General features: G+C 43.8%; 1 protein-coding gene across 1 annotated transcript; it reads left to right on the top strand.

The window, feature by feature from the left end:
• Positions 1 to 11,345: 11,345 nt before the first annotated feature.
• Positions 11,346 to 13,831, top strand: Brf (Brf RNA polymerase III subunit). Its single transcript, XM_080276798.1, has one exon. It carries the CDS (start codon positions 11,346 to 11,348, stop codon positions 13,281 to 13,283), a length of 1,938 nt encoding a protein of 645 aa, XP_080132924.1. The 3' UTR covers positions 13,284 to 13,831.
• The last annotated feature ends 1,611 nt before the right edge of the window (positions 13,832 to 15,442 follow it).

The raw sequence follows: 15,442 nt of genomic DNA, 5'->3' as shown, positions 1-15,442 counted from the left end.
AATTTATGGCATTTTACTAGTAGATATGTGACTCGCACAACCAGTGCGAGTATCCGAACATAATCTAACCATAATGTATCATCACTGCGTCACTCTAGTATTTAAAAATTCTTTCCTTTATGTTTTTTTTTTTCTTTTTTTAAGCTATCTATGATGGGGCAAGGACGACGTTAAGGGGGATGGGAGGAAAGGACGGAGACATTCCCCCCTCCCTCCCTTAACACCTTGACCCCTTCCTTGGCACTTTGTAACAAATGGAGGCTCCCCGCTTCACTTAGGAGACACTGTCAAGACAAATAAAAGCATTGCTTTTCACATCGGCGGCACGAACACTAAATATGGAACCCCTCCCCTTTGTGTGTGTGTGTGTGTGTGTGTGTGTGTTACTTAAGACCTGACGAATGGAGGCCTCATTCAGAAAGAAATTGGGGCAATAATACGTCCTTTTTCCCGGACATGTTCTGTCTGCCCCTTTTATCTCCGTCCAGATAAAACTTCTAATCATTCTGAATTGTCTGTGATTTTGCTCTCTTCACATTTCCCCAGAATTGTCCATATGAAGCTGTTTATACTACAGTACAAAACTAGGAATAGGAGTCATTTATTTTTGAAAGAATGAGTTGTATGGTAGTTTATGCCTGGACAATTATGCTTGATGTAAGATTGATTTCTCAGGGTGCACTGGTACAAGGGCCACCTCACCTGGTTTGACTAAAGTTTGAATAATTAAAACTGCGTGAAGTCACAACAATTATACTCAGCTGACTCTCCTCTCTCTCTCTCTCTCTCTCTCTCTCTCTCTCTCTCTCCCGTGTTCAGGTATGGTAGCCTTAGGAAATTAGACCTTTACCCCAGTGCAGTGGAAGCCTGCCATTCCTGTCACTGCCCCTCCTTCCCCTGAGCTAATCCTTCCTTCATGCCTGTGGTGAGGTCAGTTTGAGTCAAGGTCCTAACCGTACCATCACTCATATTTTGTCTCATTTATTACCACCGACATTTTTTTAACATTTCTTTTTATGACCCAAACATTATGAATATGTAGGTATGGAAAGTTACTTGGGATTCGGTCAAGAATAGAATGGACCCATCGTTTACACTCGTCTGTACTCAGTTCCTCTCGTAGCTTCCAGATAAGTGATTTGTCTTATGTTTTGTTGGAATTAGTGACGCACGCACGTGTACACGGACAAGCACACACATGCACACACACACACACACATTCACAATTGCACACGCGCGCACGCACGCATACACACACACACACACACACACACACACACGCACACACACACACACACGAGCGCACATGCTCTTTCTCTTTCTCTCTCTCTCTCTCTCTCTCTCTCACACACACACACACACACACACACACACATACACACACACACACATACACACACACACACACACACACACAGTCTCTGAAAAATGAGAGAGAGAGAGAGAGAGAGAGAGAGAGAGAGAGAGAGAGAGAGAGAGAGAGAGAGAGTTCTGGTGGGTGGGGGACCATTGGCTGTGAGGTCTTAGTGGATGGGAGTGAGGAGGATATCTTGTCAGACTGGAATGTAGAAGGGTAGATTGCTAATGGTAAGATTAAGAGGTCGATCCCGGTTGGGGCAGGAAATAGTTTCAGGGTTTGAATTTTTGTTGGAGGCTCTTTTGCTGACCTTCTACAAGACCTGCTAACATTACATAAAAACCTCTCCCGCTTCTGCTCTCACACTAGTCTTTAATGAGATAACCCTAGCCTATTTTACCAGAGACGGTTATATATCAACGCCCAAACATGGACATTGGAGGGTTTGTACACCATCTGCTGGTACGTGGGACTGATGGGCCTCATGGAATAAGATTTCTGATCTATGCCTAGAGTTATCAGCTATGCCAATCAACAACTAAAGTGCGTGTGGAGGCTGTGCAAGCTGTGTGTGGTATTAGGTACCAGTACTGGGTTTATAATGTCACTATATACTGATGCAGCACAGCCACTACAATACTGTATTGTCGTTGTCATATTGATGAAGGCACCCGTCAGTGATAGGACAACTGGTATGTCTTTCAGGTAGAGGAATAAAAAAATCATGTGGCTGATATCAATGTCTAGCGAGTATCTCACTAGACCTTGGCTGATATGAGGGGTAGTGTTGTGGGCGAGATGTACTGTACCATGACCCTGAGAGAGGACCTACCACAAACAGTTGAGGGAGGGCGGACACGTCCTTCACGTGTCGTTTTTTTTTTTTTTTAATTTCTTATTTATTTTTCGTGGTAGGTGGGGACGCTCACCATCCACTCACTCCATGTAGTGCTGCTGTCAGGTGTCTGCCCTTTCCTCTCCTCCATCCTTCTTTTCTTCCATCCTCTTCTGTCTTCCTTTCCTTCATTCTTTCCTTGTCCTTCTGCCTACGGGTAACTTTACAATCCCTCTTCTGTCTTTCTTTCCTTCATTCTTTCCTTTTCCTTCTGCCTGTGGGTGACTCTACACTGAGTGACAAGCCAAATGGTTTCCTGTACACCAGGAAACTATTTACTACGCTGGGTGGTAACCATATAACCAAATTTTGGCACCTGGTGGTTTAATGGGTAATTATTGCTCTCCAGTCGGATTGAGGTGGTGAAGGTTTATATCCAAGGGGTGGCTGGGGTTTATTGCTCATGTAATGCCACTCAGGGATGAGTGAGGCTGGTCACTCTCATCTTAAATGTCGGGACCAACTGCCTAGCCCCGGGCTCCTACGCTCCTCATGGAGCAATGTAGGATTGGATGATGGATGGATGGAGTATTTATTTTGGGGGTTGGCATTAGTAACGCTTTTCCTCGGCATTTTTTTGTTTTACATGACATGTGAATAATCTTTTTTGTATGTATATGATGACGGGTGTCCCACATGACGTGTGTCAAACCTCAGATTATTCTTTGACTATTTTTCAGTACTAATTGCTATATCAGCACTGCTGCAGTTCTAAATCGTCACGGAGCTACAGTTACTGAAAACTTTTTGGCCCGGGGCGAAAATACCCTCATAATTCGCCCATAAGGAAATCAGTAATTGTAGCTCCGTAACGGTTGAGAATTTAACTGATGATGATATAGCATTTATCACTAACAGTCAGATAAAGAGTAACCTGAATTTTTGGACAAGTTGCATGGGGCACCTTCTATACATAATATGCAAGAGAAATTGATATGTAAGTCGGGTAATAAATTGCAAAGACAGCACGGATAAGTTTCCTGCATCAGCGAGAATAGACTACTGCCATTTCTGATGCAGAAAATATCAGGTCGTTGCCTCTCACTATTGGTGTGGATAAGGTGCTGCTGTGTCGGTGACCTTTGACACGGCTGAGGCAATAGGACATGAACCTGGTCTCTCATTTCTCACAGAATTTTTACCACAAAACTGCACCGAGACCTACTGTACCTGTACAGTATCGCCTTCTCGAGAATGTACAGCAAGACATATCGGTTGCCTCAGAGCAGTCATGATACCGAGGGTCACTTCTTGAAACAGTAGTGAAACCGAGTCATACTGTAGTGGGGGTGATGCTGTGGCTCCTGTCAGTCTATAGAACCATGACCCTACTACACTACAACTCTATCATTTTAACATCATCACAAACGTCAACACCAACAGAGAAAAATCGCGCTAGTAAATTTCTGTTGCTGTGTTTGCTAGTCTGTAATTCACAAAAATCACTCGATGCAGGTAAATTATCCTCACCTAGAACTCCTGCCGTTGAAAGATTACCTTACGCGAGATAGGTTCTTAATGAAATGGTTTTCATATTGTCATACAGGACGCCGAGATGGCTGGGTGGTCAGCGTTGCTGCGTGTGATGCTGTCGATCCCCTAGAGCCAGGGTTCGAATCTTGGTGCAGGCAGCTGGCGTTTAGGTGTCCATCCACCCACTGTGTGTTGGTAGGTAAAATGAGTACATAAGGTAACACCTAGGGGAGGTAATCTTGGTAAACTAGATGATGCTGTTGCTTTGTGTCCGGGATACGAGTATTCTGTGATTAACCCGCTGCAAGTTCAAACCATATATTATGGAAATGAGCACCGCGGCTAAGCTGCTCATGGAGTCTGCTCGCACTTTTACCTCACCTATATTAAACATCTTTAGTTTAGAAATTTTTATTTAGCTACCGCTAGTATTTACTACGAATACCATTTTCTCTACTGCGGCATCTGTTTATTCGACCGAGCGACACTGAACTAAAAGCGACGTCTAAACATTATGGTGTGGTGGGGAGTCGATAAGGGCATTTGGGATTGGGATTAGTCTGTGTTTATTTATTCGTCTCGAGCACAGGTATGTGACGCTTTTGCATGAGAAGAGTATTGTTATGGCAGATTTTGTTTTACAGGGCTTAAAAGTATGGACATTTATCCTAAAGTGGAATTTATCCATTCGTCTACCGGTAGAAAAGGAATTCTTTTTGGCAGGTGATGTGTTCATTGCGATATTTGACTTTTCTGTCAGTTTGCAATTTTTATGACGAGGGTAATAGGCAAGAAAGAGTCAGCACCTGGACATTTTACTTATGTAACAGGTATTATTCACATATTCTGTTTTTGGTAATTGTAATGCTACGGTAGGTGTTTTAGGTTCGGCTTCCCGTTCCGTAAACGCCTAGCGTATAGCGGGGCTGTCTTTCGAGACCTGGGCTTAGACAGATAAGAGAGAGGCAGGACACAAAAACTCCAGGCAACAACCTTACACGTGTATTGCTTAGTTAGACTGGGGAATCAGTACCGGTAGATGTTATAAACACAAGTATACTGGGCGATTATGAACTCTCATATCAAGATATGGTTAATGGTATCTCGCAGGGTACTATTTTATGTCACAGTGAAATAGCACTTGAGGCAGAGTGTTCTCAATTAGGGAAACACAGGGTTTCTATATGTGTGGAGTGGCTAAGGTTAATTCACTTTGGGGAGGGTGTGTAAGGCACTGGGGTCTGGTTTTGATTATGGTAGTATGGAACAGTTTCTGATGGTAGCGCGTTCACTTCATTACTCTCCACTTGTATTCTGCTTTTGACTAATTATCATAATTTTCTATGTCATCACTTTCTATGTCACAGTATCATTCGGTACCCTGTTCCCTGTACCGGTATCTGTTATTCTCTCCAACACTGGGTATTGTCACTGATAAGGTCAATTCACTGCTCTGCCTAGGCACTGTTTGGTCACTAATATTTCACAGTTAGGGTCACTCTGTTCCGTGTTAGGCGCCAGGGGCGCGGGCGGAGGGGCGGCACAGCTCCACTACTGATGGGGCTGAGCACCACTAGGAGCCTCCTTACTCAGAGGGCACAGGACCATACGCAGGGGCGTCCGTTCTCGTCCAGGGCTGTGGGTGGCGAAGAGCCCAGCACTATCAGGGCTGGGGACAGGAGTGTGGCGTTCAGGACTGGGGCCAAACAATTGCCTGAAACGGTCGTTCAAGCTCCTGATGGAGGATGAGGACCTCCGCCATCAAGGTGTGGGGAGTTCCCGCCCGGGAGTTCTGGGGGCGGCCTGGGGTTCCCGAGAGCTGCGGTCCCTGGGGTTTGACAGCGCCGACAGGAAGGGGCTGTGGCACTGGTCTGTGTCAGGGTCCATAAGGTGAGTCTCCTCCAGAGCCAGTCGTAGGGAGCAGAGGCCAGGTGAGATGACAGGGCCTCTCCAATGCTCCTCTATGCCCTAGACTTCCTCTGTGTCAAGGGTCGGGGAACAGGCGTCTGCTACAGGCAGCGGAGCAGCTACAGGCCGTCTTTTGCCATAGGGCCTGGCTGCTGGCCGTGGCTTCCTAGAGGTGTGGCTACAGGCCGGCCCCAAGGCCCGGCTATTGGCCGTGGCCTGAGAGAGTGGGTGGCTGCCAGCAAACCCAGGGGCACCTTCGGAGCAGCTACAGGCTGTCTGACGAAGGTGGGAGCGGCTACAGGCTGTCTCCTGCAGGAGGGGTGTTGAGCGGCTACAGGCCGTCTCAGGGGGAACACCGGAGCGGCTACAGGCCGTCTGACGAAGGCGGGAGCGATTACAGGCCATCTCCTTGTTACCCTCAGAGCGGCTACAGGCCGTCTCCTTAGCAAGGGGAGAGCGGCTACAGGCCGTCTCAGGGGAAACACCTTTGGAGCGGCTACAGGCCGTCTCCTTCAGGAGAGGGTTGGGGTGGCTACAGGCCGTCTCAGGGGGAACACCTTTGGAGCAGCTGCAGGCTGCCTGACGAAGGCAGGAGCGGCTACAGGCCGTCTCTTGACGAAGGTGGGAGCAGCTACAGGCCGTCTCTTGACGAAGGTGGGAGCGGCTACATGCCGTCTCTTGTTTACCCTCAGAGTGGCTACAGGCCGTCTCCTTAGCGAGGGGCAAGCGGCTACAGGCCGTCTCAAGGAAGACACCTTCAGAGCGGCTACAGGCAATCTCCTGATGAAGGTGGGAGTGGCTACAGGCTGTCTCCTTAGAACCCTCAGAGCGCCTACAGGCTGTCTCCTTAAAGAGGGGTGAGCGGCTACAGGCCGTCTCTAGGGTGCTGGCAGGAGCTGGATAGGCAACTCCACCCCTTAGCTGGTTGGTGAAGGCTCGCCCGGAAGGTAGTGCGGTATTCCTGCTATGGTGACGGTGGGCGGGCTCCGGCTCATAGGGGCGTGTAGCCCGGGCTAACTTAGGCTGTTGTCGCACCGAATCCCGGCGCGGCTGCTGCTCCTCTGTGGGCTCCTTGTGGGGGTGTCCGGGTGTTCACGGGGGCACTGTACTGCATTCCTTGTGGGGGTGTCTGGGTGTTCAAGGGGGCACTATGCTGCATTTTAGTAATATTATAGCTTCAGCCAAAAACACAGTTATGAGATTTTGATCTTTTTTTTTTTTTTTTTTCCAGACAATTCTCAGACACTCTTCTATGGCATTTTCGTCACAAATTATTTTTATCTTTCTCTTGAAGGTTAGGTTAGGTTAGGTTATTTTCGAGAGTAAAATAAAAATAATTTGTGGAAAAAATGCCATAGAGAAAATAATCCTTGAATTGTCTAAAATGCTGAAAAAAATGGATCCAAGTCCCATAATTGTGTTTTTGACTGAAACTATAATTTTACCCTGTTTTTTTAATAGATATTGTAGAATTATTCCTTTTCTAAAATCACTTAATGTTTCATGTTCAAGATGTAACATCAACATAGGAAACTTTGATAGTATGTCTGCTGTGACAGGGTTAATTTAAAACTTTGATAGTATGTCTGCTATGACAGGGTTGTTTTAATGGATGAGGAGAGTGGAGTGACAAGCCAAGACAGCTCTGGCAAACTCGGAAGCTATTTGCTAAATGGAGAAAAGTTGACCAAAGTGGAATGTTTGGTAAATGTACAGTTTATTTTAAGCAGCAGAAAGACCTTACCAGTTCACTTATTCTTACTGTTTTTATTCCATATTTTACTTATTTTTATGGTGGTAAATGATTGTTATATGGTGGTGGTAAATGATTGCATCATGGTGATTTTGTTTCTCCGTTGGTTTTATTCATGCTTTATTTTCCCAACACCTACTAAAAGCTGCATGGCTGTACCAAAATTTATTTGGATTGCCATATCAGCATCTTTGGCGAAGTTATCAATGGTTACGTTGGGTTTAAGTAAGGTTAGTTTGGACTGGAAATCATTCCAGTAAACCAGGAAATCATTTACAACGCTGGGCGGTAACCTTATAACCATCCAACACGTGTTCCCTGTGTGACAACAAATGGGTTGGTGGAGGGTTAGTGCCCCTCCTGGGACAACAGCTACTGGTAGCTAAAAATACAAACCAGAAGCCTCGAACAAGGACTGACCAACAGGTGACGACTAAAATCCGAACAAAGGACATGGTATGGATTGTGACATGGAATATAAGGGGTGCAAATGATGAAGTGAGAGAGAGAGCGATTGTCCAGGTGCTTGAGGATGCAAAAGTGGATGTATGTGGAATAACTGAGACAAAATGGAGAGGTGAGACTGTGAGAGAATGGGAATATGGATGGGGTATATCCTTGGGAGTAGATGAGAATGAGAGGGCAAAAGAAGGAGTTTTTATTGTTGTGTACAAGAGATGGAAGGAGACTATGAGAGAGTATGGATTCGTCAGCTCATGGAGTGTGTGGATAAGATTGAAAGTTGGACTACAAATGTGAGCAGTTTTGTGTGTGTGTATGCACCAACACAAGATTGTGCAAGTAGAGTGAAAAAAGAGTTCTGGACAAATGTGAAAGCATGCATGGAAAAGTTTGAAAGGAATGAGAATGCTTTTGATTGGAGATATGAATGGAAAAGTAGGGAATGTGAGGGTGGATGAAGTGCCATAGTTAGTGAGTGGGATATGCCTGCAGTTGTGGAAGAGAATGGTGGTCCCCTAGTGGACATTTGTGCAGGGAAAGGGTTGGTGATAGCCAATACCCTCTTTAGACACAAAGTGATCCACAGGTATACGTGGCGAATGATGAGAAGGGTGGGTGGTGACCTGAATGAACGGAAGACAATGATTGATTATGTGTGTGTGGATGATAGAATGAGAAGGTGTGTAATGGATGCATGAGCATACAGAGGTTGGGGGAGTGGACTGTCAGACTGCTGCTTCGTGGTGTTGAAAGTCAAGGTTCAAATGAAATGGAATAGTAGGAGAAGGGAAGGACAGGAGGAAGTAGTCCATACAAGGAGGGTAGAAAAGTTGCAAGAGGATGGAAAAAAGGCAGAATATAAGAGAGAAGTGGAGGATTGATTGTGTGAATATGATTTGGAGCAGATGGGAGATGTGGAAGGTGTGTGCAAGATATTCTATCTATCTATCTATTGCCAGACGCCTCAATCCCGTTTGGGGTGGCCACAAACAAATCGCCTCCAAGTCGCCCTGTCCCCCGCCATTTCACTACCCTGCTCCCAACTCACACCCCCCTCTCTCATATACCTCTCCACCCCATCCCTCCATCTCATCCTTGGTCTCCCCCTCCCTCTTCCACCCTCCACCTCACTCACATACACTCTCTTCGTCAGTCTTTCACCCTCCATCCTCTCCACATGGCCAAACCACCTCAGTGTGTTCCTCACAACGCTTCCTATCACATCCACATCAACACCACAACGCTCCTTTATATCCTCATTCGTCAGCCTGTCTCTCCATGTGACTCCACAGGCTCCTCTTAAATAAGATATTCACAGAAGAAATTTGAGCAACATGTGAGGTGGTGTGTGGGGTTAAGAGAAGACTAAAAGGGGTGCTAGGAACAGCATGATGGAATGAAGAGGTGAGACAGACTGTGGCACAAAAGTAGAAAACATATAGTGAGTGGATGAGCAACAGGGGCGTGGAGGAAGTTGAGAGACGAAAGGGAGAGTTATATGTAGAGAGGAAGAGAGATGTGAAGAGATTAGTTAGTAAGAGAGAGTGAGAAGAGAGTGGATGAGGAATTTTAGTGTAAAGTGGAGGGAATGTAAGAAAATGTTCTGGAAAGAGGTAAAGAGAGTTAGACAGAGTGATAAAGAAGTCAGTTGGGGAGTGAAAGATAAAAATGGTATATTGCTAGCAGAGAAGGGAGAAAAAGCCAGCAGATGGAGAGAACACTTTAAGGAATTATTGAACATAAAAAATGAAAGTAATGCACGTATGAGTGGCTGGGGAATGGCTGGGAGAAGGAGGGAGGTGATAAGAGATGTAGGAATCAGTAGGATGAAAGTAGTGGAAGCAGTGAAGAAAGTCAAAATGGGAAAGCCCCAGGAATTGATGGAGTGTGTGGTGAAATGCTGAAGCATGGGGGAGAGATAGTACTTTTGTAGAATTGACATGGAAGATGTGCGGGTTGGCCTGGGAAGAAGGTAGAGTCCTATAGGATTGGAAGTCAGGTATAATTATTCCCCTGTATAAAGGAAAAGGGGAAAAAGAAGTGTGTGATAATCATAGGGACATTTGTCTTCTTAGTGTAGCTAACAGGAAAAGTATATGGTCAGATATGTATTGACTGAGTTAGAGAAATAACAGTGGAATTAGTTGGAGAAGAACAGGGAGGTTTTAGGAAGGGAAGAGGTTATATATATTAGATATTCATTCTTAGGTCTTTAGGGGAAAAGTTTCTAGAGATGGGAAAGAAGTTGTATGTGGCCTTCATGGATTTGGAGAAAGCATATGACAGGGTGGATAGACAAGGAATGTGGAAAGTATTAAGAATATAGGCCTAAGGAGTACATGGGAAGTTGTTGAATGTCGTGAAGAGTACATGCGAGGGTGCTAAGGCTGCAGTGTGTGTGGATAGTGAACTGAGTGAATTTTTTTATTTGAATGTTGGATTGAAACAGGAATATGTCATGTCCCCATGGTTGTTCAGTCTGTAAATGGATGGGATTATAAAAGAGATACAACGCAGGGCAGTGGGTGTTGGAGCAACCCTAATGAGAGAGGGCAATGTTTGGAAACTCCTTGTACTGTTGTTTGCAGATGATACCGGTGCTGTATGGTTAAGTGAAGGTGAAGGGATACTGAAAGGCCTGGTGAATGAGTTTGGGAGTGTGTGTAAGAAACTGAATCTAAAGGTGAATGTAGGGAGGAGTAAAGTTATGGTCTTTCAGAGAAATAGTCACTGAATGTACAGTGAGGCTGGATGAGGAGGAAATGGAAACTGTGAGTGCCTTTAAGTACTTGGGTAGTGTGATGAGTAAAGATGGAAGTTTAGAGAGTGAAATACATGAAAGGGTACAACAGGGAAGAAAGGTTGCTGGTTCTTTGATAGCAGTGATAAGGAGCAGGGAAGTGAGCATGGAAGTAAAAAAGTTGCTGTCTGACAGTAGTGTGATACCAACTCTGATGCATGGAAGTGAAGCTTGAACCTTGCTGGAAGGACACAAGTCAAGAGTGAGAGTGGTGGAAATGAGTTATTTTAGTGGAACATGGAGTTACATGGACAGACAGACTGATGAATGAGGAAGTGAAGGAATGCCGTGGTGTGGATGTGGATGTGATAGAAAGTGTCAGGAGAAATAGATTGAGGTGATTTGGCCATGTGGAGAGGATGGAGAGTGAGAGACTAATGAGGAGAGTGTATGTGAGTGAGGTGGAGGGAGCTTGTACTACTATTGGCTATACTGTTTAAATTGTGGTATAACATTAGTCTTATCTTATATTCAGTAAAGGCAGTTATTTAGCTACTGTATCGTAAGTTATCTAGCTACGTTTAACAGAACAGGGATTCATGTAGCTTTTTCTTAAATATTTATGTAAAACAGAATTCAAAGGGCAGGTTAGTATCATCATCATCATCATCTGGTTTTCAGATAGTGAATCTTAATGTAGTTAGTAGCTTTCAAGTTTTATAATATATGATTTCTTACCCTTCCCCAAGAACTCAAGATGTCGGGTCGGTGTCAGCATTGTGGGTGCAAGGAAATTGATGTGGACCCTGCACGAGGGGATGCTGTCTGCACCTCCTGTGGTACCGTCCTGTCCGAGCACAACATTGTCAGTGAGGTGCAGTTCCTAGAAAATGCTCATGGAGGTAGTTCCGCTGTTGGACAGTTTGTTTCCTCAGATTCGGTTAGTAAACGACCCATGCTGAGAGGTTTTCATGGGTCATTTGGAAGAGAAAGCAAAGAGATCACATTAAGTAATGCTAAAAGGAAAATAAATGCTCTGGCTCAGCAGTTACGTCTCAATCAGCATGGTATTGAAACGTCTTTTAACTTCTTTAAATTAGGGCTGAATAAGGGACTTACACGTGGTAGAAAAACTAATCATGTAATTGGTGCTTGTGTGTATATTACTTGCAGAACAGAACAGACAGCTCATATGCTCATTGATGTTAGTGATGCCCTTCAGATTGATGTGTATGAACTTGGACGGACATACTTGCGATTATCGACTGCTTTATGCATCAACATTCCAGCTATGGATCCATGTCTGTACATTTGGAGATTTTCCTACAAATTATCTTTTGGTGATAAAACTCATGATGTATCAGAAACAGCCTTACGATTAGTGAAACGGATGAAACGAGACTGGATGCATACAGGCAGGAGACCATCTGGGGTTTGTGGTGCTGCTCTCGTGATTGCAGCTCGACTCCACAACTTCAATCGTACAATAACGGATGTCATAAAAGTTGTGAAAGTTCATGAATCTACTTTGAGAAAACGTCTGACGGAGTTTGGTGAGACTCCTTCAAGTGCTCTAACCCCTGAGGAATTCATGAAGGTAGACTTAGCTGAAGAACAAGATCCCCCTGCATTCCGGGCAGCAAGGAAACGTGAGAGGGAACGAGTGCAGATGCTGCTGGATCAACAGGATGATTTAGATAACGAGTTAACTGAGCTCCAACAAGTCATCGAAAAACACCTTGAAGAGAGAAAACGTAAACTGCGTGGTATATGGGCCAAATATGACAAGGAAGAAGAGCCTGCTGAGGAAGAGGCTGAACAAGAAACTGTTGACACTCAGAAGTTTATCACAGAGGCCACATTAGAAACTATTAATAATTGCATGGGTGAGAAATCCGAAGATGATGTGAAAAAAGAAGTGAAGCCCCAGGGAATTCGCCCCTCTGCAGCGAGTCTAGGTCTGAAGGAAACAATTGAAGAGTGTATGGAGATACGACCAAATGATCCTGAACCAGAGGATAATGGAGAACTGGATTTGTCTGGTATTGATGACAATGAAATATCTTCATACATACTGTCAAGCAGAGAAGTAAACCTTAAAACAGAGCTGTGGATGAAGCTCAATAAAGATTACTTAGAAGAAATGAAAGAAAAAGAGGAGAGGGAGAAACAGGAAGCTGAGGAGAGGGAGAAGGAAGGAAAGCCTCCAAAAAAGAAGAAAACTTATACAAAGAAATCCAAAAGCAACACCCCAGCTAACACAGCTGGAGAGGCAATTGAGAAAATGCTCATGGAAAAGAAACTGTCCAACAAAATCAATTATGATGTCTTGCGCAGCCTGAATGGGGAAGTCGAAAAGGAGGAGCATGATGTTAAAGAGGAGAAGCCAGCCCTTAAAAACATTACTCCAGTTGAGACCCCTAAGGGGATCTCTTCAGTCCTTGAATCTTTGACAGGGAAACGAGCCAGAGAGTCTACCAAAGAGGAGGATGACGAGCCCTCCAAAAAACACATAATTGAATCAGTTGGTGATGTCTCAAGGGTCAAGCCCGATGAAGAGGAAGAAGAGGAGGAACCAGAAGAGGAGGAAGAAGAGGAAGCAGAGGAGGATGAGAGCAGCTTGTCAACAATGGAGCTTTTGCGTAGGAGACGAGGGGATGATGATGATGACTATTATGATGATGACTATGATTAGCTGATAGATTTTTTTTTTTTTTCTGTATCACAGTAGCTCCAGACCATGTTTGTTATTTATTATTTTATTTTATCAAAACAAATCTAAGTACAAATTTATGTAGGAAGATTACTTTATTTAGTTAGGTGAATGATGTATATTCCAGTATGTACTGTAGGTAGATTTCATCATCATAATAGGTAGTTTATAATTTTATATGTTAATACTGAGACACATTTAACCATGTGGCTCTATAAATTAAGGAACTGTATATTAATGTAAAAATGTCATTGTCTGTGACATTGTCTTAAATCTGTTTACAGTACGGTACATTCTAAATTAGGATGCTCTTCATCAGCTCCAGTTAGGTTAACATTGATATTATATTCTTTCAAAACTGCAGTGGAATGGGAAAGATAGGATGAGGAATAAGTATGGTATGTAAATGAAAATAACAGTATTAATGAATTGGTAGTTCATTTCTGAGGTCTAATATTGGGTAAATATTAAACAAAAAAAGTTGTGAACTTATTATATCATATTATACTGCACGTATATGGTACTGTTCTGTTTTGAGGGATCAAGATTACTGATAATTAAATAAGCTCCATATGTGAGTATTCAATTTGTGGCTTTGATTATGCCTTGGAACACCAACAGTCTGTTTTAGCATAAGTTTACTCTGCAAGTATATTGTTGGTGAAACTGAATACTGTATATACTCGTATATATGTACAGTACATCCCCACAGTACGTGAGTTCTGAGTACGCGATCCCCCATGTACATGAGGACCTTTTTTCTTTTTTTTTAAGTGTATTATTAGTACGTGAATTGAACTTGTAAGTGAGACGGGCAGCGAAGAGTGGCCCAAATCCGGGGTTACCCCGAGTACGCGACATTGCCCCCCCCCCCAAGAAGCGATAACAGGTAAAGGTCTATCTATCTATCTGTCCATCTATTGCCAGATGCCATAATCCCATAAGGGGTGGCCATTTTACTTTGAGTTATTGGTTTTACGGGGAGGGGCACTAACGCTCCACCAACCCACTTGTTGACACATAGGGAGCAGGTATGAGTTGGTTATGTAGTTACCACCCAGCATTGTAAATGGTTTCTTGGCTTACAGGAAACCATTTGGCTTGTCACTCAATGTAAAGCCACTTGTAAAGGAAAGAAGAGCAATAAGAAGATGACAGGAAAGATGGGAGATATAGGAAGAGAGGAGGGAAGGCACAGAAAAAAATGATAAAGGCTAAGGAAGAAGTAGGCAGCACTACATCAAGTGAGTGGATGATGGTCACGACCACCTACCATCAATGATTTACCTAGTAAAGCTATGATCTTGCAGGTTTACTTTATCTTACGTAATATGTCTGAGTTTCCCTGTATAGTACAGTGGTACTTAGGTCTGAAAGGCGTCTCAAGGGTTGCCAGTGAAGGGGGGTGCCGCCCATATGTAATTTTTCCCATAAGTTTATGTATTCACAGTACGCGACATCCTCTGCCGCCCATATAGGCACATACTGAGGGGATGTACTGTATTTTATTTTAGTTACCATACATAGCTAAGTTTCATAGTTTTTTCTGGGGTATGACAAGAATCTTATAAAAAATTAAGGCAGAAAGATCTATCTATCTTTCTGTCTATCTGTCTATAGCTAGATGTCACATCTTAAGGGTGGCCATTTGTCTTTGAGTTAGTTGTTTCATGGGGAGGGGCACTAACCCTTTGCCAACCCACTTGTTGTCACATATGGAACACATATGGGATGGTTATATGGTTACCACTGAGCATTGTAAATGGTTTCCTGGCTTACAGGAAACCATTAGGCTTATTACTCAATGTAAAGCCACCTGAAAAGGAAAGAAGAGTAATAAAAAGTGACAGGAAAGATGGGATAAATAGGAAGGGAGGAGGGCAGACACAGAAAATGATAAAAGTGAAGGAAGAGGGAGGCAGCAGTACATCAAGTGAGTGGATGATGGTTGCCACCACCTACCACCAAGGCAGAAAGATGCAAGAACAAAATTATGTTATGGTATGAAATTCGTAGTCTTACCTTACTGGTTTTGATTTTCAAGAAATACAGTTTTGCCAAATAATTCACATTCTCTTTGGGAATTACAGTATCTTCATGATGAGCTGTAAAAAAGTCAAATGCCTCATACTGTATGTAAC

Source organism: Coenobita brevimanus, chromosome 66 (genome assembly GCF_032717465.1).
Source record: "Coenobita brevimanus isolate Jiangsu-jjx chromosome 66, ASM3271746v2, whole genome shotgun sequence".
Classification (NCBI taxonomy): Eukaryota; Metazoa; Arthropoda; class Malacostraca; order Decapoda; family Coenobitidae; genus Coenobita; species Coenobita brevimanus.
The sequence above is the reverse complement of the archived record's forward strand: the minus strand, read 5'-3'. Positions and strand labels throughout refer to the sequence as shown.

Bases quoted from the DNA above. Each gene is read 5' to 3' on its own strand.
- Brf (XM_080276798.1), top strand. From the start codon at position 11,346: ATGTCGGGTCGGTGTCAGCATTGTGGGTGCAAGGAAATTGATGTGGAC.